The sequence below is a fragment of the Alligator mississippiensis genome, chromosome 1 (genome assembly GCF_030867095.1).
Source record: "Alligator mississippiensis isolate rAllMis1 chromosome 1, rAllMis1, whole genome shotgun sequence".
Classification (NCBI taxonomy): Eukaryota; Metazoa; Chordata; order Crocodylia; family Alligatoridae; genus Alligator; species Alligator mississippiensis.
The window spans coordinates 419431593-419456792 of NC_081824.1; the positions used below are offsets into that span (position 1 = coordinate 419431593).

Genomic DNA, 25200 nt, shown 5'->3' on the forward strand with positions numbered 1-25200 from the left:
CAAGGGAAGTGGTGCTGGCTTCTACCCTCGGGGTCTTTAAGAAGCGGCTTGATGCCTACCTGACTGGGGTCATTTGAGCCCAGTCTTCTTCCTGCCTAGGCAGGGGGTCGGACCTGAAGATCTACAAGGTCCCTTCCAACCCTACTTCTATGATTGTATGATTCTATGACTCTATCTTACAAACTGTTTCCTGTAGTTAGATTAATCATGGCACTATACCCAATAATAAAGTACAGGAGTGAGCCGTGAAATAATAAAAAAAAAAGAATAATAAAAAATTAAAATGTAAAACGTATTGTGGCAAAGTATACACATATAATAATAATAATAATAATAATAATAAAACATTCATGTCCTAGATCATTCTCTCATTCACATTTTTTCTTTTTTTTCTCATTGACACTTTTAAAAATGTATTTTCTCTCTTTTTAGTTTATAATTGTGGTTTACCAGTCTTTTATTCAACTCCCCATGAGAAAACCAGAGAGACAGTGATTTCTTCAGGGTTCCAGCCTCTTTTTAAAACTTACATTATCCAATCAGGAGATGGGGAACAATACCATCTATCTTACGTGACTACCCTGCAAGCCAAATTAATATTTGTGGTAGATATTATTTAACCTAGTGGATGACAACATTTTTTATATCAGGACCCATTTGTAAACATTAATGGCCAGTGCTGACCAAGTGCCCCTCACTCCGGATCTACTGCTCCCCACGCCCAGGCTCCAGCCCCCATCCCCCATGTGTGGGGAAGAGGGTGGGTGTGAGGGGTAGGGGGGAGGTATTTGTGGGCAATGAGGGGCCCCAAGCAGCCCCTTGAAGGCTGGAACTCTGCCAGCCTGCAAGGGAAAAGCCAGTTTCCACATCTTTCTACTTTAAAGGAGAATTCATTTTTAACATTTGTTTTCAACCCTTTCATATATTCTTGCAATACACTTTTGGGTCGTGACCCATGGGTTGAGAAATGATGATTTAAATGTCATTTTCTTTAATAAATTACTGATGGATTGTTTGGAAACAATCAGTTTTTTTTATAATATTTCACCCTATTCCTGACTATAAATGAAGCAAAAAGGGGCTAAATTTGCCAAACAAAATATTATTTATAAATAATTTCTTACAGTTCTTATTAAACATCAACACTAGTCAATAAGCTGTATGAAAAAGCAAACTATTTGTAGCTTGATTTTCTGTTGCTGCTGTTCAAGTAGGAGTATATACTATCTGAGTGTTTTCATTCTTTCTTACAGGTGCCACCCATACTTCTGGATAAGCAGTTCTCGGAATTCACACCAGACATTACACCCATTATTCTGGCTGCTCACACAAACAATTATGAGATCATAAAACTTCTTGTACAGAAAGGGGTTTCTGTACCCAGACCACATGAAGTCCGCTGCAACTGTGTTGAATGTGTGTCAAGCTCAGATGTGGACAGCCTACGCCATTCTCGATCCAGACTCAACATCTACAAGGCTCTTGCAAGCCCATCTTTGATTGCATTGTCTAGTGAGGACCCTTTTCTTACAGCATTTCAACTAAGTTGGGAGCTTCAGGAATTGAGCAAGGTAGAAAATGAGTTTAAATCAGAATATGAAGAACTGTCACGGCAGTGTAAGCAATTTGCAAAAGATCTCTTGGATCAGACACGGAGTTCCAGGGAATTGGAAATTATTCTTAATTACAGGGATGATAATAGCTTGATAGAAGAACAGAGTGGTAATGATCTTGCAAGACTGAAACTGGCAATTAAGTACCGTCAAAAAGAGGTGAGTGTGCTGGAGAATATTTAAATTTATTTAATAGCAGTAATCTGATGGATAATAGTCTGGAATGTGTCCTTTTAAGTGAGACAAATTGCTGCTTACCTTTTTTGTTCTACTGGGTTGGGTCTCTCTTTTCCTCTCTTTAATTAGACATATTTAAGAAGCTGTTAAGATTTAATAACACTACAATTTGAAATATGCTATTATATCATAGCTCCAGGAAGATTACCATTTTTGTACCTCAACAGACATTGTCACTAACACAGCATTGCAGCTCTTCTTTGGTGTTTGGATCAAAATTGAAAACAATTCCTCAAAATTTTCTGCACAGACATCCCCTCTGGACTGAAAATTGCAGGCATATGACTGCACTGGCTCAGGCTAGAAGCCGAGGGTGCTAGAGCAGCCTTCCCTTCCCCTTTCTAGTGCTGAGCTGATGGGGGCATGTCCAGGCCCCAGCAGGATGCTCTGATTAGGGAGGGGTTTGCCCCCACCCCCTCACTGGTCAGCGAGGGAGCCAGCAGGGATTTACGTAGCATTTAGTTACACAGCAGGGAGTTACATAGCATTTATCAACCCATCGGCAAAACAAAAGGGTCTCTCATTAGTTCAAGCTCTTCTTAAACAACTTTTTCCAAGGAAGGAACATAGGGACATTACCAGCTACCTGTTGATTAACTCCAAAGAGCCCTAAGCCAACAGCGTCCTGTCTGCCTTTGTCCTGTCTCCCACATCACAGGCCATAGCCAGCATGTGGTATGCTAGCTAATGCCGAGAGATATCTGTGTAAGGCAGAGGGGAGGGAGGAATCCCTGCTTGAGTGGTGGGGTGGGAGCAGGAGGTAGCCAGGCAGACACCCTGTACCTGTAGTCTCTGCTGGAGCTGCAGCCAGGGAGCAGAGGAGAGGGGCTAGCCCTGCTGGGCTGGATCAGAGCCCCACCCAGCGTTGCAAAGCATCTGGAAATCTGGGGGACTCTGATTTAACTTAAACCAGGAAGGGGTCTGGGACAGACATTGCATAAACCGGTTTGACTCAATCAGTTAATCTGGTACTACATTCAACCAGGTTTATCTCAAACCGGTTTCAGCCATTTTCAAACCAGTTTATGTATATTGAACATGTGTTCTGTCACAGGTTTAAACCAGTTTCTGATCACTTAAACCATTTTATGTCTAATATCTGTCCCTAGCCAAAATGCCTAGGCTTAGTCTCTGGTGGGATACAACAGAGAAATTGTTCCAGGGCACTGGAGCTACTATCCCAAAACCAGCCTCCCATGTGTTTTGCCAAGTGAACCTGGGGCATTAATGATACTTGCAAGAGGTTGGTTTTAGAGGACCTTTGGAATTAACATGGAACATAAGGCAGAAGGTGTTTCCTTAGGTATGCAAGGACTAGACCATTTAGGGTTTTCTTGGTCAAAACCAGCACTTTGAATTGTGGCCTGAAAGTTATTGGGAGTCAATAACTGGAGGACTGGACTAATGTCTTCGTGTCTTTAAAATCTAAAAGGTCATCATGTGCTTTATTACAGCATAAGAACCTTGTTAGAGTATTCAAAGAGGAAAGCATGCTATTATGGCAAACATTAAAGTAATGCTGGTATCTTTCACATGGAGTTCTACTGGCATACACCAGGCTGGAATTTGGCCCTGGGAGTTTGTACTCTTTAATTTTTTACTAACGAGGCCCAGATATACACAGAAAGATGCACATTAATGTTTTACCTGATGCCAAATTCTGTCTACATTTTTCCCATTTCTTCTAATATTTCCTGATAGCCCCTGAAGTAGACTCTGGGTTCATAAGATTCCTTCATTATACTCCTTAATGTATTTGTTCATTACATGCTGGAACAAATAATGTCACCCGCAATGGACCTATTATTCTGTTTCTGACCATTGTGTTAGTCCACGAGATGGCACAGCATTGAACAAGGCCTAGGTGTCATGATTGACTTGTAAATGAACATGAGCCAAAAGTGTGATGAGGTTGCCAGAAGGGCAAATACAACTCTGGTGTGCATCAGCCGATGTCTGGCCAATAGATCTGGGGAGGTACTCCTCCCTCTCTGTTCAGCATTGGTGAGGCCTCAGTTGTAGTACTGTGTCCAGTTCTGGGCACTGCACTTCGAGAACGATATAGATAAGCTCGAGAGGGTATAAAGATGGGCCACCCATATGGTTAAGGCCACGGAGGATAGGCCCTATGGGAGACTCTGGGAACTGGGATTATTTAGTCTAAGTAGGAGAAGGCTGAGAGGTGACTTGATAGCCACCTACAAGTACATCAGGGGTGAACACCAATATCTAGGGGAGCATCTCTTCAGGAAGGCACCTCAAGAGAGGACAAGGACAAATGGGCATAAGCTAATAGAAAGTAAATTTAGGCTAGACATTGTGCGGGCCACATCCCGATCCTACCTTTGTTGCCATGTGCGGCTGCGATTCCGATCTCATTCCCGTCGCCATGTGCGAGCCGGGGGCGAGCCGGGCCTGTCTTCATTGCACACAGGCTGTGGCCGGCAGCCCGGGCACATGGGGCTGGAGAGAACCGCTGGGCGGTTTAGCGCACACGAGTTAGAATTAGTTATGGAGGCGTAATGGTTGATTGAAAAGATTGTTTACTTACACCCAAAGATGGTATTGGTGTAGGCTGGACAGGTTTCCAGGCACAGCTCCCGCTTGGATCCTCACTAGAGGAACACGACAAATCGATTGCTCCCACAGAGTTGTTCAGGCTCCGCGGGTCCGGTTCGGTTAGATTTGAAAAGTTTCCCCGAAGTTACTTAGGCTCCGTGGGTCCGAAGTTACAGGAAAGGGATATGTCTAGGATTGCGCTCGGCGACGGGGAGAGGCTAGAAGCGAAAGCTCCGTAGGCTTGGTTCTATTGCCTCTATTGCCTGCTTAGGGGAGGCGTGTTGGGTCCGCGAGGGTCCACAGCACTTGGAGATCTTCACACAGAATCTCTCTCGTCCTCCCTCCTCTGACTTGGGCGGAAACTACCCAAGCCTTTTGTACGGCTAGCAAGCCAATCGCTAGCCGCCACGTGTGCCTACATTAGGAATTGGCCAATAATGTGGCGTGAATCCTAATACAAATGGCGGGAACTTCTTTGCAGTGTGTATCACTATGATGCAAAAGAAACGCACCCTGCAAAGAAGCTGTAATTTGGCGGGAAATCCCCCATTGCACCAGAGTTCTCTCTTGCAGCAGAGAACTCTACCGTGCAAAGAAAGCGACAAATAGTGGGAAAATAATTTAGCGGTGCCGAAGCACACACACAAACAAAAAATCACACCTTTGGGTTGTGACAGACATAAGAAAAAACTTTTTCTCTGTAAGGGTCACCAGAATCTGGAACACACTCCCACCAGAGGTGGTACAGTCACCCTCCTTGGAGGTGTTCAAGAAGTGGCTGGAAGTGGAGAGGCACCTTGTTGAGCTCATCTGAGCCCAATAACTTCCTGCACATGGCAGGAGACCAGACTTGATGATCTTACAGATCCCTTCCGGTTCTATGATTCTATGATTGTAGTAATGGAAGATGCTGTGTTAGGTCCAGTTTTGGAAAGCCTAAAATAAATTAAATTGTCCCATAACAGCAAAGTAAGTTCTTGGTTTTCTCTGCTCCTGAGCAGATGTATGACAATGGAAAATATTTGAGAAGTTCCCTCTCTTTGTAAGCACACAGTGTAAGCATGCAGGACTCCTCTGGACAAATTCCAGCTGCGTGTTTCCAGAGACTGACAACAAATATAATGTATTTATTTGATTTATATCTCACCCTTCCCAGAGAGGCTTGGGAATCTGGGAATCTACAAGTTGTAGACACTTAATGTGCTGTCTCTTAGCACAGAAAGATGTTGGCTCCTTGGTCAAAGCCAGCATTTTGAATTGTGGCCTTAAAGTTTTTGGGAAGCAGTGCAGACTCCCATTCAGCCTATTTATATTGGTGCTTAGAGAAAAGGGTCTAACCAAATCATATCTCTGTCTTCACTATTTTTGCTATTCATAATTCATATGATAGTAGAATTGAGATCCAAATATGTTAGCCTATAAATATACCATAAGAGACAGTCTTTGCCCTGAAGAGTCTCAAGTTTGGTTTAAGTCAAGGAGCCGTAATCAACCTAACAAAGAGAATCAGGGAAATGTACTGGGTAGTTACTTGACCAGTTAGCTGTCCTTTAAGAGACAAATAAACAAGAACTGTTCTGGATAGTAATAATTTCTAAGCATATCTGTAGGTGATTTATCATGCACATCATATAGAATGAGGCTTGAGAAGGATTTGAAGTGTGTCAGGATTGTGACTTTATGGTTTCACACTAGAGGGAGAGAAATAGACAAAGAGGTGAGGAAAAGTTCATTGTTGGCTGTGCTAAGAAGGGTGTACCAAAAAGACACAAAACAGCATAAGTATGGAGGGAAGACGTGTCTCCCAGTGAGAAAAGGCACTTTCACAGAATGAACATTGCAATGAATGTTAAAACACAATGGTGAAAACCAAAGTGGTGGTTTGCAAGCCACTGTTCGTACCTGTATACTGTCTTCTCTAAAGATAAATAATGAACATCCATTCTCTTTGCTGTCCTGCTCCATCCTTCCTGAGCATCAAACTCCCTCTGAACTTAAAAGACCTTCAGAAGTGTATGTAAATTGTATTAAAAACTCTGTGGTAAAAGGTGTTCATCTTCTCTTTTTGTCTGCCACAATACTGTGATCAGTTCACTCATCCTTTGTCAGAAAGTGTCTCGGCAAAATCTCTTTTCAGTGCCTGGAATTGCCTCAGAAAGAATCCTCTCTGTATTGCTAAGTGAACAGCCTAGTTAATAAAACCTGCCTGTTTTGTTTAATTAATAAATAAAAAAGTGAAGGGCATTTACACTTCCAAGTTTACACTGCAGAATAGCTGTACCAGTTAGGGTGGGTATGAATGTAGGTGATTTGAATATCGGACTGCATTTTCAAAGTGCTTACCTGCAGTTTCATTTTAACCGAACTATGCAGGTAGGAACCCCCGAGGTGTATTTTTCCTCTGCTTTTTTCACAGCTGGGACTAACTGATTATAAGCAATGAGACTGCTTCTAGGTGTAGTGTAGCACTTGTCCCTTCCTTCCTCCGCTCAGCTCTTCCCAACACCTGCTGTTGCTAGGTTACAATTAGCGACATGCATCAGAAATTCCCCAATGCTCCGTAACTGCTCAGCATTGTGTAATGAACATTTCATTGTCTGCCTCGGTATTATATAATATCCCCTCTATGTAGGAAGCATTTATTTAAAATAGTTGAGAGGTTATTAGTCATTTACATTCTAACTGTGCCTCTTGATGGGCAACACCAAAAAGCTTCCTGTTTTCCTGAATCAAATGTAAATTTGACTAGATTAAAATATGATTCCTTCATGAATGCATTAGGGACTCCACAACTTCATGTATAATTGACAGACCAAAGCTTTTTCTATCAACAATCCCTATAGTAAATCTGAATTAACATAGATTATAAACTGCCCAGATTATGGGATATAAATAAATTAATTATAATGCATACTACGGTCAGTCAGTTAGTTTTCTTTGCATTGACTGCAGAAAGCCCATTAGAGACCTGAAGTACATGTGTTTATGTACTGTGTTGGAAAAATAGTTACTCTTGTGTTACTTTTTTCACTGATTCTTGTTTATATGCTGTCACATTCTTAAAATGGGACTGTGAAAATGATGGGAAATATGGTAACCTTTGAGAAACTCTGTTATCTATCCAAACACTAGCCTATCTATAGAGTTTGAATGCCATGACATGTTCCTTTTGAAAGTGCTAAATTCTATTACAAAATAATCCACCTTTCCAACCTCTTTACCCTGAGTCCATTTTATCAGTGCTCTACAGTATTGGTTAAGGTACCTACATGTTTATATTTTCAGAGTAGATTGATTTTTAAAGATAAATTATTTCTTCTCCTTCTGGCAAAACTTTCAGGCTGTGTTAGTGTTGCTTGGCTCCCTTAACTGTACAATGCAACATATTTAATTTTTTTTTTCGCACTATTGCCTTAACTCTGAATTGTCTGGGTTTGTAGTGTTTGCTATTGGAGAGAGAACTGCAGAATTCTTATAATATAATTTCCACTTAAATTACTGATATTTAATCTAAGTTTTAGCTTTATTTTGCCATGGTGGTTTTATCTGGGGATTGTAGCTTGTTATCTATGCATCTGAGAAAATGTATTAAATAACATATATGAAAAAGGGGGGAAAGGTTGGATTAATATCCTCTGCAAAACCCTTTTTTTACAAAAGCCAGCCAGTCACCCTGTGCTGAAGAATTGTGGTCATCATTCCCTCCCCCACTATCCCTTCTCCTTTGGGAGAGGACTAGGTCCTAGCCCAGGCAGCATCTTGGCCTGGTCACTAGGGGTGAGTAAAATGGGCTGCATTCAATTCGGATTTGGGCTGAATTGAGGACAGTGATTTGATTTGTTAATTCAGATCGCTGTCCTGATTCGATTTGTCTGAATCTGAAGATTCAGTGCTGATTTGGAGAATCAGAGATTCAGACATAGATACAGCTTTAAATGTTTTTTAAATGTGTTTTTAAATGTGTTTTTAAATGTTTTTTAAAATGTTTTTTAAATGTTTTTTAAAATGTTTTTTCTATGTACTTGGAGGTACCAGGCATGGCTTGTGAGCACTGTGATGGTGGGGAGCATGGAGCGTCCCACAGGAGCTCGAGGGCTCCTCCCACGTGCTTGGTGGTGAACCCAGAAGTGGACTAGAAGTACTTCTGCTCCACTTCCAGGTCCACTGCTGAGTGTGCAGGGGGGCCTCCCTGTGCCCCGCCTCAGCTCAGAGATTGGCTGCAGGGGGCCCCGGGTACCCTCCCAGATCCAGGAAGCACCAGTTGCTTCCAGGGCACAGAGCAGCCACCCTGCGCGCTCCCCGGCGGACCCAGAAGTGGACCAGAAGTGTTTCTGGTCCACTTCCAGGTCTGTTGCCAAGCATGCTGGGGAACACCCCCCCCCCCCACACACACACACACACATACTCCTGTGAGACGTTCCATCCACCTCAGCATCTCAGCATTCACAAACCACCTGGTACCTTGAGGTGTATAGAAAAAACATTTAAAGCTGTGTCTATTTCCGAATGGTCGAATCTTTCTGAATCTCTCCAAATCAATTTGGAGGGTTCCAATTTGATTCAGAGAGATTAATAGGTCTCCTGATTTGATTCAGATTTGAAGATTTGGCTGCCAAATCAGGCCAAATCTCTGCTGAATTGAATCAGGGACCGAAGCGTCGTACAGCCCTATTGGCCACCCAAAAGGAGAGAGAAGGATCTGTGGGCCCAGCAAAGCTGGCTGGGCTCCTTGGACAGGTGCTGCTCTGGGGGCACCCTTTGACACTGCTCTTTGGCAGTGAGCAAGGCAGGAATAGGGGGTCTTTCTTTTGATTTTTTGGTTATAATGTTTTGAATTTAGTGTTGTCTTCATTGGGGGAAGATGGGAAGTGTTAGGTAGGGTGGGGCAGCTTGGAAGGGACATTGAGACAGGAGAGAGGGTGCAGACAGAAGAGAGCATACAGGCTTGGAGAATACATTGGGGGAGGGTGGAGAATCTCCTCGAAATGAGGCAGGATGGTAGAAATGAGTATAGAGGAATGGGAAGAGGTTTCTTGTATCAGTTGGGAGGCAGAACTGGGATTGGCAGGAGGGTTTTCACATGCAGAGGTTCAGGTATGGGACGGTGGTTGAGGGCTGCGGGGGTTGAGTTCTTGGGTTTTGAGGTATTGTTCTGTGGTTTCTTTGCTTATTGGAAGCGTCTCTGAGTCATTTGGATAGGGTGAAGTATAAATCTAAATATATATATATAATAACTAAAATAAACTCCATGATTTCTGTACATCAAATCCCAATTTACACCACTATCGGAAACTAAAGAAACCTGCCCTATTTCACTGTTAGTTATGGTTGTCATAGATTTCATTAATGTTCGTGCACCTAGGACAGAATGTGACTGTGTCATAATCAGTAGAATTATCTCTGTGCTCCATAATATTCATCTTGTTAGGAAACAATTATGTTTCAACACGGAAAGAATATGGAATTATAAAGAGCTTTCTTAGTCTTTATTTCCCAAATGAATAAATCCTAATTTCTTTGCTACTTCTCTTTTATATTCTTCTTATCACTTCCTGTCTCTTGTGTGTATGGCTGAGCCTCTTCACCCTTTTCAGTAATACACTACCCTATCTTGGTTGTCTAGAGAAGACAACTCATTTTGCCATGTTGATCTCTCAGGGCATTATTACTGTCCCTTTCCAGTTCTGTCATCCATACACAGAACAGCAGCAGGATGTTTCAGTCTGGCCTAGGGTCACTTCTCTCTGATGTAGCTATGTTCTCTATATAAAGACAATGTTTTTTTACAACACCTACTCTTAGAAAAATCAATATCCCAGTAGCAGCCTAAAAGTCAAAAAGGAACAATTCACCCAAATACAAAGGTTAAGGAAGCCAGTATCTGGTCATTTGGGAAATAGTATCAATCGGTCAGTTTGAACAAGATTAGGAACATAAACATAGTTCATATTTCAAGAGCTGGGAGAATGAAAAGGCCTTTTGGGGGTTGGTGTCAAGCCTATTAACAATATAAAAACAGTCAATCCTAAACAAAATCCACAGAGCTTTCATGTAGACTTTAGAGTAAATATTATGTCTTAAAGCCCAGAAAATCTTTTTAAAGAAAATTATTCAAGAGAACACATTATGAAAACTGTTTATGAACCAACTGATTAATGAAGATAAGCATATTTATGAATAATCAGTCAGTGTTTGTTAAAATGTGCCAGTCAGGCTGTTATGCAGTGTTCCTGGTTCTGTCTGTGATTATTATAGAACGATGGAACCCTTTCCTGCAAATCTTACAATCATTTATGTGATCCTCATTCACATGAGAGGCCCTATGGACTTCAGCAGGTCATAAGGGTTAGAATTGGGATTCTGGCTGCTCACTCAGCTTAGCTCTGTGAATCCTATGGATGGGTTTATTAAGAACAGGTAGTTTTCTGAGCTGGTAGGAACAGTGTCATGGTCTCTGATTATTATTAACCAATTAAATTTTATTATGGAGATATATTACCTTGGAGCCTAGTCCTGCTCTCAAATAGTCCTGCTCTCAAAGTCAAATAACATTTAGATTTAACTTCATTGAGGATGGAGCAGGCTCTACTATTTGGCAGTTTAATTCAATGTAGTGTTACCTGTAATTCTAACAAGGCATTTAAAGGTAGAGTCCTGCAGCAGTTCAGTGAATTTTCTCACTATCAGTTACAGTCTCGGTAGACACCAATATTTTTATCCTTCCCCCCACTCGTAATTGCCTCAAATTCAAAGTCTTTCTTGATGAGATGTATAAATTTATTTCTGCTCCCTCATATTCTTAGACCATCCTCTTTCTACCCAAGAGAGCCAGTTTATGAACCAACTTATTAATGAGGATAAGCTCATTTATGAATAATCAGTCATGGTTTCATTGATGGAACAGTTTTCTGTTGAAAAATGCAGTTTCTTTTAAACTAAACATTTTGTGAATGTGTTTGCAATAACACACTTGCAATTGAACATTGATCACAATAACATTTTCTTTGGGAAGAGGTTGAAATGCTTGTGTAACAGTGCTGAGACATTTTGATTTCTTTTACTTTGAGATATATAATATACAGGTCAGTCGCATCTTATGTGGGGGTTAGGTGCTGAAGTCAAGGCATAAAGCGAAAATTGTGTAAGGTGAAAATCGGTGAAAATCTAGGTGGGAGGGGGGGTGGGGCTTGAGTTTGCATGCGGTGCCATGCTTAGAGCTGTGCAGCTGGCGGCAGCAGCGTAGCACGGGGTGGTGGTGGGGATGGTTGCGTGCCACCCGGCCACCACCACACTGCCGCTGCCGCCCAGTGGCTGGCCACACAGCTCCGGGCATGGCTCCATGGTGACAGCGGGAGGTTTTGGAGGCAGTGGCTGTCACCGCCATAATGGGCCTCCAAATAAGTGGCAGCGCCGCGTGCAAACTCAAGCTCCACCCGCACCATACACTGTTATATGTGGCCATTACAGCCCGGAGCTGGGTACATCGGAGGACCCAAGCCTCTCCAAGAGCACATGACTCTCCTCTCCCTGCAGTGGCATGTGACTATCCATCCCCTCCTCTGCTGCCACTGCCACTGGCACGGGCCATAGCCCCCCAATTTTTTATCCTGCTCCTGCCCAATTCTAAAATTATTATATAAAATGCAAACTTAGTTGCTGATGTATTCACACCATGCAAGGAACTTGTCTACGTCGTGGCAGAGAGAGGCTAATGGTGAATTCCCATATGCTTTTTCAGTATTATGAATGAGTCTAAAAGGATATTAAGAGTAGTGAATAGGCACCTGGCAGTGACATTGCCAGCATTTTTACTGGAGACAGAAGTGGCATCAGGTGACTGTCTCAGCCTTGTTTTCTTCTCTTCTGCCTGTTGTGCCTGATGGGAGCAGCATATGAAGCGTGGCATTTGGGAAGTAGAAATAGGAGGGAGGGGGAAGTTAAGAGCATAAAAATATGTATTATAAAACCACCATGTAGTCACTCCAGCCCTGAAATGGAGGTACCGCTCCTGTACAGGAGGCAGAGGCAGATTAACGTGTACTTGGGCCCTGGGCAAACACAAAATTGGAGTCCCCCTCCCCCCATGGGAGCTGGGCTTGCAGGGAGGGGGTGGCAGGGCACCTTTCCCATCTGATGCTGGCCTGGGAGGTGGTGGGGACCCTGCTGGACTGGGGGTGGGGGGCACATGCCTACCTCTTCTCCCTGCCCCCCTTGTCACACTGTGGCCAAACACATAGGCACACACACGCAGACATGCACACAGACATGCGCACACTAATTTCACTCACTCTGCACATGGACACACAGACGCAAGTGCACTCTCTGCCATGAACACAGATACACACACGCACATATGCAGTGGGGTGCACACTCTGTTCACTCTCTCTCTCTGCACATGTCCACACTGACATAAACACACTTTCCCTGCCAGGAACAGAGACACATGCATGCACACTCATGCATGCACACACACTGACACAGTACCCTGCATCCTGCCATGGTGTACAGGGACCCCTCACCCCCTCCCCAAGTTCCAAACCCCACACATACACCCACAGCCCCTGACACCTTCACAAATACCCCTCCACACACACACACACACACACACACAGTTGAAACATAGCCTCTCATGATTTACATACCAAATCTCTTGATTTTTGACAGCTTGTCTCATGATTTTGACAGGGTGAGATTGGCAAAACCTACAGGCAAACAACCTGCTGTTCCCTGGAGCCATTCCAAATTTGCATTCCTATAGAACAGGTTTCTAAAGACTTTTTTTTTCAGACCTGAGGCATGTCTGACCATCTTTCGTATCTCTCACCATTTTCAATTTCTTTTCTTTTTTTTTTTTTTTTGCCTGAGAGAGGATGTGGGTATCCAAAAGCTTGCAAATAACAATTTTTTTTTTTAACTATTTAGTTGGTCTATAAAAGATATTGCATCTACCCAAAGACTCCAGCTGCAGGTCAACATTCCCCTCCTTCCACCCCTACCTGTTTCTCATCCATTGTGTTATGGCATTTTCACTGACTGGCATTCTTGCATATTGGCTTCTGGGATAAACCATCCTGAAAGAAAAATGAAACTGGCCAGGAGCCAGGCTCCATTCCTTGTAGTTCAGTACATAGCAAATGCAGTCAGACTGGTAAAACCACCACTACAAGCTAGCTTTTATGAAACCAACTAAAATAGTTGGAAAAAATATTTTTGCAAGCTTTCAGGCACAAACACCCTTGTTCAAGCAGAGAGGGCTTCTGCAGTTGTTTTGTGCTTTTCCTGGATGATCCAGGAACATGGAAAGATGGGGATGTTGACCTGTAGCTGGAGTCTTTGAGTAGATGTGTTATCTTTTATTGGACCAACTAAATAGTTGCAAAAAGTTGCCATTTGCAAGCTTTTGAATACTCACATCCTCTCTCAGGGAAAAAAAAGAAATTAAAAATGGTGAGACATCCCTCAGGTATGGAAAAAACAAACAAACAGTCCTTAGAAGCCTGTTTTAAAGGAATGCAAATTTAGGAGGGCTCCAGAGAACAGCAGGTGTACCTGTTGGTATCAGATGTCAACCACATGGGGGGGGAGGGGTGCTATAAAATCAATGAAGTATTGCCAAACCCACCCTGTCAAAAACCATGAGACAAACTGTTAAAAATGAAGATATATCATGTGTAAATCACGAGAGGCTATTTTTTAACTGTGTGTGGGGGGTGTTATTTGTGAAGCTGTGGGGGGCCATGGGTGTATGTGTGGGGTTTGGAGCCTTTGCCAGAGCCCTGCAGATTTTCCATCTCCAGCTCCCTTTGTACAAAAATGAAGTTGATTTGCTACCTTATGGGGACTTCTTACTTTACCTTCTTTAATTTTACGAGAGCCTGATGAAGGGCCTTTAGGCCTGAAAGCTGGCAGAAAAAGAGATTTTTATTTTGCAGATTCCTAGTTTGTCTAATAAAAGATATCATTTCTGAACCAAGAGTACTAGAGTTTTGCATTTCATATCTGAAGCTAGGCTCCTCAGTGAACAGGGTACTTAGCATACTTGAAACATCTTCAGGCCACTTACCTAGCTACCCAAAGCCTTTAAAGCCTAAATTTAGGGCTCTGTGTTTAACCTGATTTTTCAGAAGTGTTATTTTCAATGATTTCAATGAGTGATCCAGTTTCCACAAAACATTATCCTTTAGTTTGGCACTTAAATATGAATTTAAGAGATAAACAGTACAGCCACAGCTTTGAAAATGTCATCTATCATTTTCAGACTTTTGAGTGTTTACCTTTGGGTGTTTATATGCATGCTGCAGGAGTGGGGGAGGGAGGGGGAAGGGAGGTTGGGAGGGAGGGTGCTTTAATCAGTACGGCTCCAAGAGCTGCACTAATTAAAGCACATGGTGCTTTATTGTCCAGTGTATCAGTGTCCACGCACTGAAAAATGGCTGTGGGGGCTCTTTAACTAAAAGCTCATCGAACGAGTTTTAGTTAAAGTATTCCTGCCAGCGTTTTTCAGCACGGGGATGCTGATATATGTGATGCTGGAGTCTGTTGGAGTGTGGTAATTACTGTGCTCCAGCAGACTCAAATAATCGATTAATCGAGTCTGCTCCAACATGCAGTAATTACCGTGCATTGGAGCAGCCTCCCTGCATACATATAGGAGCCCTTTATTTCTGCAACTTTATGTTTGTGGCAGGCTTACCGATAGCTACCTGGCGCATCTGAGCTCAGAGAATCTTAATTGTGATTGGTGGAGCCCTTCTACTAATTGGGCAATTGCTGAGGAGGAGCTTGCCCTGCCCCTACCCAGGGCGAGGCAGAAAACCTGGACCTGATTGAAGCCTGCACCTTGCTTCAACCTGATTGGTCCATTTGCAATCTGGGGGCAGAGCCCTCAGAGGGTATAAATGAGCAGTATACCCAGGCCACAGGCAGCTGCGTTGAGGGATGGAGAAGAGGACGGACAAAGAAGAAGCTGGTGTGAGCTGGCTAGCAGGGTAGAGTCATTGCCCTGAAGATCCCCAAGCCCCCCTTGCTGAATGGGAGCGGCGAGTGGCTGCATCCCAAGTCCTAACATGGAGGAGCATGGCAAATGGTGCACGGCTCGGTGCATGGAGGCAGACCCTGAGAGTTGCACGAGGCAGCTCAGGTCTGCAACCCCTGGCCTGGTGTGCAGCTAGGAATGCGCTGCACAGACTGGTGCACAGAGCAGGACCCTGGGAGCCGCTCAAGGCAGCTCAGGTCTGTAACCCCTGGCCCAAGGCCAGGCAGTCAGTGCTGACAGTGTGGCACAGAGCGGTCTGGGAGGGATTGGGACCTTGGGAGCCGCTCACGATGGCTTGGATCTGGGTCCCCTGGCACAGAGCCAACAACCTGGTGCAGACAGAGGTCCACGAGCCGCTCACGACGGCTTGGGTCTAGGGTCGCCTGGCACAGAGCCACCTGATGCAGACAGAGGTCCACGAACAGGCTGAGCCCTAGTGTTGCACGAGGCGACCCGGGCCTCCAACCCTTAGCAGAAGGCAAAGCCCCCGAGAGCACATGACAGTGCTCGGGGCTCCAAGCAGGCGAGCGGACCAGAAGAAGTCAAAGGCCCAGGAGGCTCCTGCAAGCGAGGAGCAACATGCCTGAGGAGCCAAGGACCACTCACTCTGGACGCCGGAGTCATGAGTTGCTTCTGGAGGGGAGGTCCCAGGGGGAGAGGGCCCCTCTGAGTTTATAGGCTTCATTGGGATTTGTGAAAGGCCCAAGGACATTAGGGTTTTCCCCTTCTACTAGTCACTGGAGTGTAGCCACGGCCTAAGGAACAGCCTGGGCTTTGGGGACTTTTGAAGAGTCAAGCGGGGCTTCTGAGGCAGCTCTCAGAGGCCATAAAAGCTAAAGAGGCAGTAGTCATGGGGGACCTAAACTACCCAGACATCTGCTGGGAGACACAGACGGCAAAGTCCCACTGCTCACGCAGGTTTCTAACCTGTGTACAGGACCTCCACCTGACACAGGAGGTACACGGTCCCACTAGGGGGAATGCCATACTGGATCTGGTATTGGCAACGGGGGATGACATGGTAGGGGACCTACAGATTGGTAGCCATCTGGGGGACAGTGATCACCTAATAATAGGATTCACCATAAGACGTTCAGTGGGTAAGGTAACAAGTAGGGTGAAAGTACTAGACTTTAGGAAAGCTGATTTAAATGAACTCAGGCAATTAGTCAAGGACGCACTGCAGAGTAGGAGTTTTGAAATGATGGGAGCCCAAGAAGGGTGGCTGTGCCTTAAGGAAACGATCCTTCGGGCACAAAGCGAGACAATCCCCGTGCGGGGTAAAAGAGGGAAAGGGGCCAGGAGGCTTCCCTGGCTGACCGCAGAAATCCAGGGCAGCCTAAGGGCCAAAAGGGGAGCACACAAAAAGTGGAAACAAGGAGAGATCACTAAAGATGAATATACCTCCTCTGCTCATGCTTATAGGGAGGCAGTTAGACGGGCCAAAGCTACCATGGAGCTGAGGATGGCATCCCAAGTAAAGGACAACAAGAAATTGTTTTTTAGATATATAGGGAGTAAAAGGAAGGCCCAGGGAGGAATAGGACCCCTGCTAAATGGGCAGAAACAATTGGTGACGGACAGGGGGGACAAGGCTGAACTCCTCAATGAGTTCTTTGCCTCAGTGTTCCTAAGTGAGGGGCACGACAAGTCTCTCACTGGGATTGTAGAGAGGCAGCAGCAAGGCGCCAGACTTCCATGTGTAGACCCTGAGGTGGTGCAGAGTCACTTGGAAGAACTGGATGCCTTTAAGTCGGCAGGCCCGGATGAGCTCCATCCAAGGATGCTGAAGGCACTGGCCGACATCATCGCACAGCCACTGGCGGGAATATTCGAATGCTTGTGGCACACGGGCCAAGTCCCGGAGGACTGGAAAAGGGCCAATGTGGTCCCCATTTTCAAAAAGGGGAGGAAGGAGGACCCGGGCAACTATAGGCCAGTCAGTCTCACCTCCATCCTTGGCAAAGTCTTTGAAAAAATTATCAAGGCTCATATATGTGAGAGCCTGGCAGGACAAATTATGCTGAGGGGAAACCAGCACAGGTTCGTGCCAGGCAGATCGTGCCTGACCAACCTAGTCTCTTTCTATGACCAGGTTACGAAACACCTGGACACAGGAGGAGGGGTGGATGTCGTATACTTAGACTTCAGGAAGGCCTTCGATACGGTATCCCACCCCATACTGGTGAACAAGTTAAGAGGCTGTGACGTGGATGACTACACAGTCCGGTGGGTGGCGAATTGGCTAGAGGGTCGCACCCAGAGAGTCATGGTGGATGGGTCGGTCTCGACCTGGAAGGGTGTGGGCAGTGGGGTCCCGCAGGGCTCGGTCCTTGGACCGATACTCTTTAATGTCTTCATCAGTGACTTGGACGAGGGAGTCAAATGTACTCTGTCCAAGTTTGCAGATGACACAAAGCTATGGGGAGAAGTGGACACGCCGGAGGGCAGGGAACAGCTGCAGGCAGACCTGGATAGGCTGGACAAGTGGGCAGAAAACAACAGGATGCAGTTCAACAAGGAGAAATGCAAAGTGCTGCACCTAGGGAGGAAAAATGTCCAGCACACCTACAGCCTAGGGAATGACCTGCTGGGTGGCACAGAGGTGGAAAGGGATCTTGGAATCCTAGTGGACTCCAAGATGAACATGAGTCGGCAGTGTGACGAAGTCATCAAAAAAGCCAATGGCACTTTATCGTGCATCAGCAGATGCATGACGAATAGGTCCAGGGAGGTGATACTTCCCCTCTATCGGGCGCTGGTCAGACCGCAGTTGGAGTACTGCGTGCAGTTCTGGGTGCCACAATTCAAGAGGGATGTGGATAACCTGGAGAGGGTCCAGAGAAGGGCCACTCATATGGTTAAGGGCCTGCAGACCAAGCCCTACGAGGAGAGACTAGAGAACCTGGACCTTTTCAGCTTCCGCAAGAGAAGGTTGAGAGGCGACCTTGTGGCTGCCTATAAGTTCATCACGGGAGCACAGAAGGGAATTGGTGAGTATTTATTCACCAAGGCGCCCCCAGGGGTTACAAGAAATAATGGCCACAAGCTAGCAGAGAGCAGATTTAGATTGGACATTAGGAAGAACTTCTTCACAGTTCGAGTGGCCAAGGTCTGGAACGGGCTCCCAAGGGAGGTGGTGCTCTCCCCTACCCTGGGGGTCTTCAAGAGGAGGTTAGATAAGCATCTAGCTGGGGTCATCTAGACCCAGCACTCTTTCCTGCCTATGCAGGGGGTCAGACTCGATGATCTATTGAGGTCCCTTCTGACCCTAACATCTATGAATCTATGAATCTAAGTTTATTTTTTATGTTTACGCACCTTATATTTTGTGAGAGAGCACCTCATATTTTGTAACACAGAGTCTTATATTTTTTGTATATTTATAATTGTATATTGGTAGTTTAATAGAGACTAGCCAGGGCTCTGCTGGGACCCCTTCCTACATACTTACCTGTGCTTACCTGTACTTACCTGCGCTTACCTATTTCAGATCAACTGCTTACCCATGCATTGTTCGATGCTTCTTGAGGTGGTATAATCTTTCAGTCTTCATTTGAGGGATATAATGCAATATGACAATTGTATATTTGTGTATATATATTCCTCAATATCGATTTCTTTAGATTTTGTATATGTTAGTACGCAGTACATAGTTAAGGCATTCCTTGCTCTTGCCTGACTCTATAGGGAATAGAGGGAACTGGTTTACATTTGCAGATCCCTCTAACAGCACTCCTGCCTAGTCACCCATCCCTTTTATCTGGCGAGGGGAACACATACTTGGGTGCACCTGGGTTACATTTTATTATTTCTTTCAATGAAACATTAATATCAAGTTGGTGCTGTTTGTGTAATTAATTGATAACTGTCTCCTGAACACCTAAGCTAATAAATAGTTCAGGCTTTTTCCTTAGTGTTTACATTCTATTAACCTCTTGGCATTTGGCCTAGCAGCTTATTCAGCTTGGTCAGCACCAAATAAATAAGAGGCAGCTGCAAGCTCTCACATTTTTTCAGAGTTATATAGAAATCCTTTCCTGGCTTTAATGCCACTAACTTAACGGTCTGTTTAATATGTTTTCCATACTCAGTGTTTATCCACTTCTTGCTTTGCCTAACTTGATGAAGCCAGTAAGAATTATTCTAAGTGGGTTATGAATGTGTTAGTAGATGGATGCTACAGTCCCTATACTTTACTTTGTGTCACACAAGATAAGATGGGCAAAGTGTATTGAGGGCAGAACAGGAGGGAGCTAAAGTCCATTATGCCTGATACTCTGCTGGGCTAAGAAAAGTAGCAATAGAAAATATAGTCACTACTACTATAGTCACTACTACTACCCGCTACTTGAGTTTGAAATATGTGTCTGAATATGAGAAAGCAGCATTCAGTTTCCATTAGACTGAAGACCAGATTAGATGTAGTAGAGAACTGGAACATAAATAAAGAGCTTGGGATGTGACCCACCAGATTCTGGGTTACTAAATACAGCTAATTGGATTAATGTGGCATCAAGCAGTGGCTGCCACACTCCTAGTCTGATATAGAATGAATAGAATTAGCACATAACATACCCTGGGTTTGATCTCAGCACTGGTTAGGCCACAGAGGGACTATTATATCCATGTTTCAGCAAGGCTGTAGAAAAAAGCGGAAAGAATCCACAGGTGAAAAACAAACATTATAAAGGTTTCAGAAAGCAAGCTGTAGGAGGAAAGGTTGAAGGTATATTTGGGTAAAATTAGGTATATTTAGGTATATTTTTTTTGGAAAAATGGAGACTGAAGAGTACATGATAGTTTTTAAATATTTGTTTCAAAGTTTCCCTCTTGTCCATTGTGTCTGCTTTGTTCCAGAGGGCAACATACAAGGCAATGGATTTAAATTATTGCAGAGCAAATTTAAATCAGATTTCAGCAAAGCCTTCTTAATTATAAGAACAGTAGGATACTGGAACAAGCTGGTAACCAGAAGCTGTGGAATCTTTTTCACTGATGGTTTTCAAGAAAAGGCTGTGCAGGCATCTGTCTCAGATAATTGAAGGTGACAAATCCTGCCTTTGTAGAGGGGTTGGACAACATGACCCTTGAGGTCCCTTCCAATCCTATGATTCTATGATCCTGGAATGGCTTATCACTTCTACTCCTACTTAAAAGGTGCAGGAACTCAGCAACTCTCAGAATCAGGTCCTTTACAATGAGATATGTCCTATGTAGCAGATGACAGAAGCCTTATGCTCAGGTTCTGTTTCAGATGACAGACTGGGATTATTCAGGTTGCCAGCGAACGGCATGGGTTAATTGTCCCTGAGGCCTTTCTTGAATTTAAATGTCTGAATACATGTGATACAAACAAGAGTAACAAATGCCTCTGTGTTACTAGGGTAGAAATTGTAACTGGTACTGGTTGAAAATTTTTCAGTGAAAGAGTTTGCCATAGAAAATATATCTTAATTGAAACTGGAATATTTCTCAGAGATGTAATGATTGCAACAATCAAAAACTCAAAATGAATGCTTTCAGTTTCCTCATTTCATTTAATTATCAAAACATTTTGCTTCAGTAAGGTAAAGAGCTTTAGTGTGATTATTGTTTTATTTAATTTTGTGTTATATTTCATATATTATGCTTAATGCCTGTATCCGGGAGTGGTAACCATTTAGTGATGACAGGACAAATTCATGCAGCTCAGTCCTCAGTCAGGCGGCTGTTCATTCCTCCCCACTGCCAGTTGCCACTGCCACTTCAGTTTGGTGGGCTGCATTTAATCTCTCCATAGGCTGCAGGTTGTCAACCCTTGATATAAATTATAATATTTTTACATTTCATTATTTCAAAGTAAAGCAAGCCAATCTTCTCAAAACAAAATGTTGTGATGGTTTGGAATGGAACATTTTCAGAATTTCCAGTCTGCGGGCATTTTCAGTTTTTTGATCGGATGTGGAACAAATACTCAGCTTAAAAATTTAGAATTTCCTGTGGAGCAGTAATTCATTTTTCTGACATTCTCTACCAGTAATATTTCTCAAAAGTCTGAAGTACCCTGTGTGAGGGCTCCAGAGAGTAGAATTTGCATTCAGTTTCTCAGATACGCTTTTAATGATTCCTGAAATCCTGTTTCTGAACCTTTCACTCCTGCAGACTAAAGAAACGGAGTTATTTCATATAGAATAGAAATACCTGGTAGGGCTGTGTGACGCTTCAGTCGCTGATTCGATTCAGTGGAAATTCGGCCCAATTCGGTGGCCGAATGTCTGAATCTGAATCCAATTGGGAGACCCTTTAATCTCTTTGAATTGAATCAGAACCCTAATCGATTTGGAGAGGTTCAGAAAGATTCGATGATTCGGACTTAGGCACAGCTTTAAATGTTTTTTCTACATACCTCAAGGTAGCAGGCAGCTTGTGAATGCTGAGATGGGGGTGCGAATGGAGCATCCCACAGGAGCACTTCCAGTCCACTTCCAGGCCCGCCAGGGAGCACGTTGGGTCCCGCTCCGTGCCTCCTCAGCTCGGTGACTAGTGACTCCTAGGTCCAGGGGGGCACCCGGGGTCCCCCTGTGGCCGATCGCTGAGCTGAGGGCGTGGCGGGGGAGGGGGGGAGCCTTGCACGCTCAGCGGCGGACCTGGAAGTGGACTGGAAATACTTCCAGTCCATTTCCGGGTTCGCTGTCAAGCATGCAGGGCCCCCCCACCGCGTTCCTGTAGAATGCTCCATCTGCCCCACCATTGCAGTGTTCACGAGCCGCGCCTGCTACCTTGAGGTATGTAGAAAAAACATTTAAAGCTGTGTCTATGTCCGAATCGCTGATTGTCTGAATCAGCATTGAATCTTCAGATTCGGATTTTGCTAAATCAAATCGGGACAGTGATCCAAATCAACAAATCGAATCCCTGTCTCCGATTTGGGCTGAATCCAAATTGAATGTGGCTCGTTTCACACACCCCTAATACCTGGGCAGATATAACACCTCAGGTTTGTCCTTTGCCAAAAAAAACCTTGGTAGATACAAACAAACAGTTTTGTAGCCGTGTATCTATCAGTCAGTATAGCTATGTGAGAGTTTGCTAAAAGAACAGAAGGGGACAGGCCAGTCAGCAGTCTTCATCTCAAAAAAAATTCCTACCAAAACCACTTCTGATAATATGTTTAGTCTATGCAGCCCACCACTATAAGAAGTAAAATGTGTATGTTTGTGGTTGTGTCTCCAAAGTCTCATTTCTGCAGACTCTAAGCCATAGTACTTGTGCTCTTTGATAAACATTTTGCCAAGCAAGGGCAAATTACTCTAAAGCAGGACACATGTTTGCTTTGTAAATCATTTGGGAGTCTCTGTGTTTATAGATAAGACTCCACAAATTGTTAAATAACATAAATTATGTAAGTGGCTCATATGCTACACATGCTAAAATCTTGCTGTAATTGAGTACCTGCTGCCTAAGTAGTAAAAAGTGTTTGGGTCTGTCAAAGAAAGGTGTAAGAAAGGTTGTCATTTGAAGGATGGCACTTGCCCACAGGTACTACACAGTGGCTGCATCTACATGAGATGCCATAATGCACACTAGACTATTCTACTGCGTATTAACGTGTCATAGCAAAAAACTTGCTAATGCGCAGTAGAATTAGTCTACTGCACATTAAATGTCACAGAAAAACAGTTCACCTTTGGTACTGTGCGTAAGTGCAGGCTAATGTACCTTTATGTATGTCATATTAGAGGTACTAAACTTAATGCACAGTAGCAAAGGCACATTAATGAACACATAAACATGTCCAATGGTGACAGACACCAGAATTATAGAAGGATTGAAACTCAATGGATAGAAAATTAGTCATAACATTTTAATTTTTTTAACTTTTTCATACGTGTCTATAAACTGTGGTGAATAATTTAAAGCCAGCTGCACAATTTCCCAATTTTATTACAATTACAGTTAAACTATTAATGAATAGATACTGAAGTCCTTTAATTCCTGGCACTTATTATAAGTAATTAGCATGGAAAGCACAAAAGAGTACACAGTTTACTAAATTACAGCAGCAACAATGTTCCATTTTCAATTCCTTCCTGGAACATTTGGGTGCACCTGAATCGTTCTTAACAAATATGTTGTTAGGGCCAACTTGAATAGAAAGAAGCATTACTCTAGAGTCTTTTTCTCTATCAGTAAGAGCATCAACAGAATGACACCTGAATTCTTTGAGAAGAACAGGCTCCAGTTGTCAGTAGTATCTTCTACTTATTCTGAGAATTTGAATGTAAGGAGATCAGTTCTGTTTTCCCCTGGGCTCATGTACAGTGATCATCAAAGGAAAGAAAATATTGTCAGTGTTGCTAACATTAAAGTTCAAAAGCTGTGAGGGAGATGCCAAAATACAATTATTAAAATCATAGCATAAGATTGATGATGGTCCAGAAATCATCAGTAGCCACGTTGGTTCAGAAATTGTGTGACAAGGATTCCTTAGAATTATATCTTTTATGGGACCAACTGGGTCCAGTAGTTGGTGTAAAGTTAGACAAGCTTTTGAATGCAAGACTTTCTTCCTTCAATATCTTCCTGAGGAAGAATGTCTTGCATTCAGAAGCTTGTCTAACTATCCCAACTACATTGTTGTTCCAATAAAAGATACCACCCTAATAAATCCTTGCCTCTCACTCTATTAAAATTAGATCTTTATTTATTTAAAGTCAAGTGATTTTTTAAAGTCTAATTTCTAATTTTGCCCTCTCAGGAGAAGGGATCCTGAAGCCCATTTCTGTGTGCACATAAAAATTTAGCTTGAAATCAAAAGAAAATGTTAATGAACGCCTCCTGAATCTGGGGCAGCACCCACAGAAGCTGCTGACAGTGGCAGCCCTGTCAGGGGGGGCACCAGCCCTACTGACAGCATCAGTGTTGGCCATCGGGGGGGCATCGGCCCCTTCAGGGAAGGGGCATGTGTACCCCCATGCACCAGTTGCCTTTGAAAATGTTCATTATTTAAGTGGGACAGATTCCTCTGGAGAGGGATGATGTCTTCCATCTCCAAACTGTGCAACAATGTTCTTTTACATTTCCTACTGGTACTTTGCAGAAAGTCCCAGTCCTTCCTGCCCAAGGCAGTCTAGCAGTACCTCCTGCCTCCTCCTGTATCCAGTACCATCTGACATTCTCTGACCTAGAATTTGGCAAATGAATTCTCAGAAAAAAACTGCTTGTGAAAAGAAAAAGAGGCATGATTCTTTAAATAAATGAGTCATGTTGAATGATATATTCCAGCCTCTACAACCTTCTGCCCGACTTAAACGGGATACCCTAATATTCCTTTTACTCCTCCCAGGTCTGTTCCATGAGCCCCAGCACATTCTAATGACTTCTGGTTCACCTGTATTTTCCTTTTCTCCTGGCATACTCTGTTCCCAGTAAACACCAGTGTTTTACAATTCCCCCCACCCTTTAAAATTCCACCCTACAAGTTCTCCCCTCCTTAACTCATTGCAGTTGAATCTCTTCCACTCCCTCTTTTCCCTGTATTCCACCATTCTTGTCCCCACTAATGAATTGCTTCTGCCCTCTTATATTTATTTAATTCTACTAATTTCTTGCTTGCTTGGGTAAAAATACTACAAATGTGATTGGGGTTGTGTTCTGATTGCTGCATTACTGTATTACTCATAGGCTTGTGATTTTGGTAAAGTCACAGTAAGATAGATTCACAAGGGAGCTGAAGGTACCATTAGCATTCAGTACATTTCTGTTTTGAATTTG

General features: G+C 43.7%; 1 protein-coding gene across 3 annotated transcripts in view; it reads left to right on the plus strand.

Moving 5' to 3' along the window:
* Positions 1-25200, plus strand: part of TRPC4 (transient receptor potential cation channel subfamily C member 4) — a 229582-nt gene that overhangs the window by 121275 nt on the left and 83107 nt on the right. For 2 of the 3 annotated variants that reach the window (XM_059713815.1, XM_006275347.4), the window contains one exon: positions 1254-1772. In XM_059713815.1, coding sequence (XP_059569798.1) covers positions 1254-1772 — 519 coding nt within the window. Of the gene's footprint in view, positions 1-1253; positions 1773-25200 lie in introns of those variants that run through there. The other variant, XM_059713884.1, reaches the window with a different exon arrangement.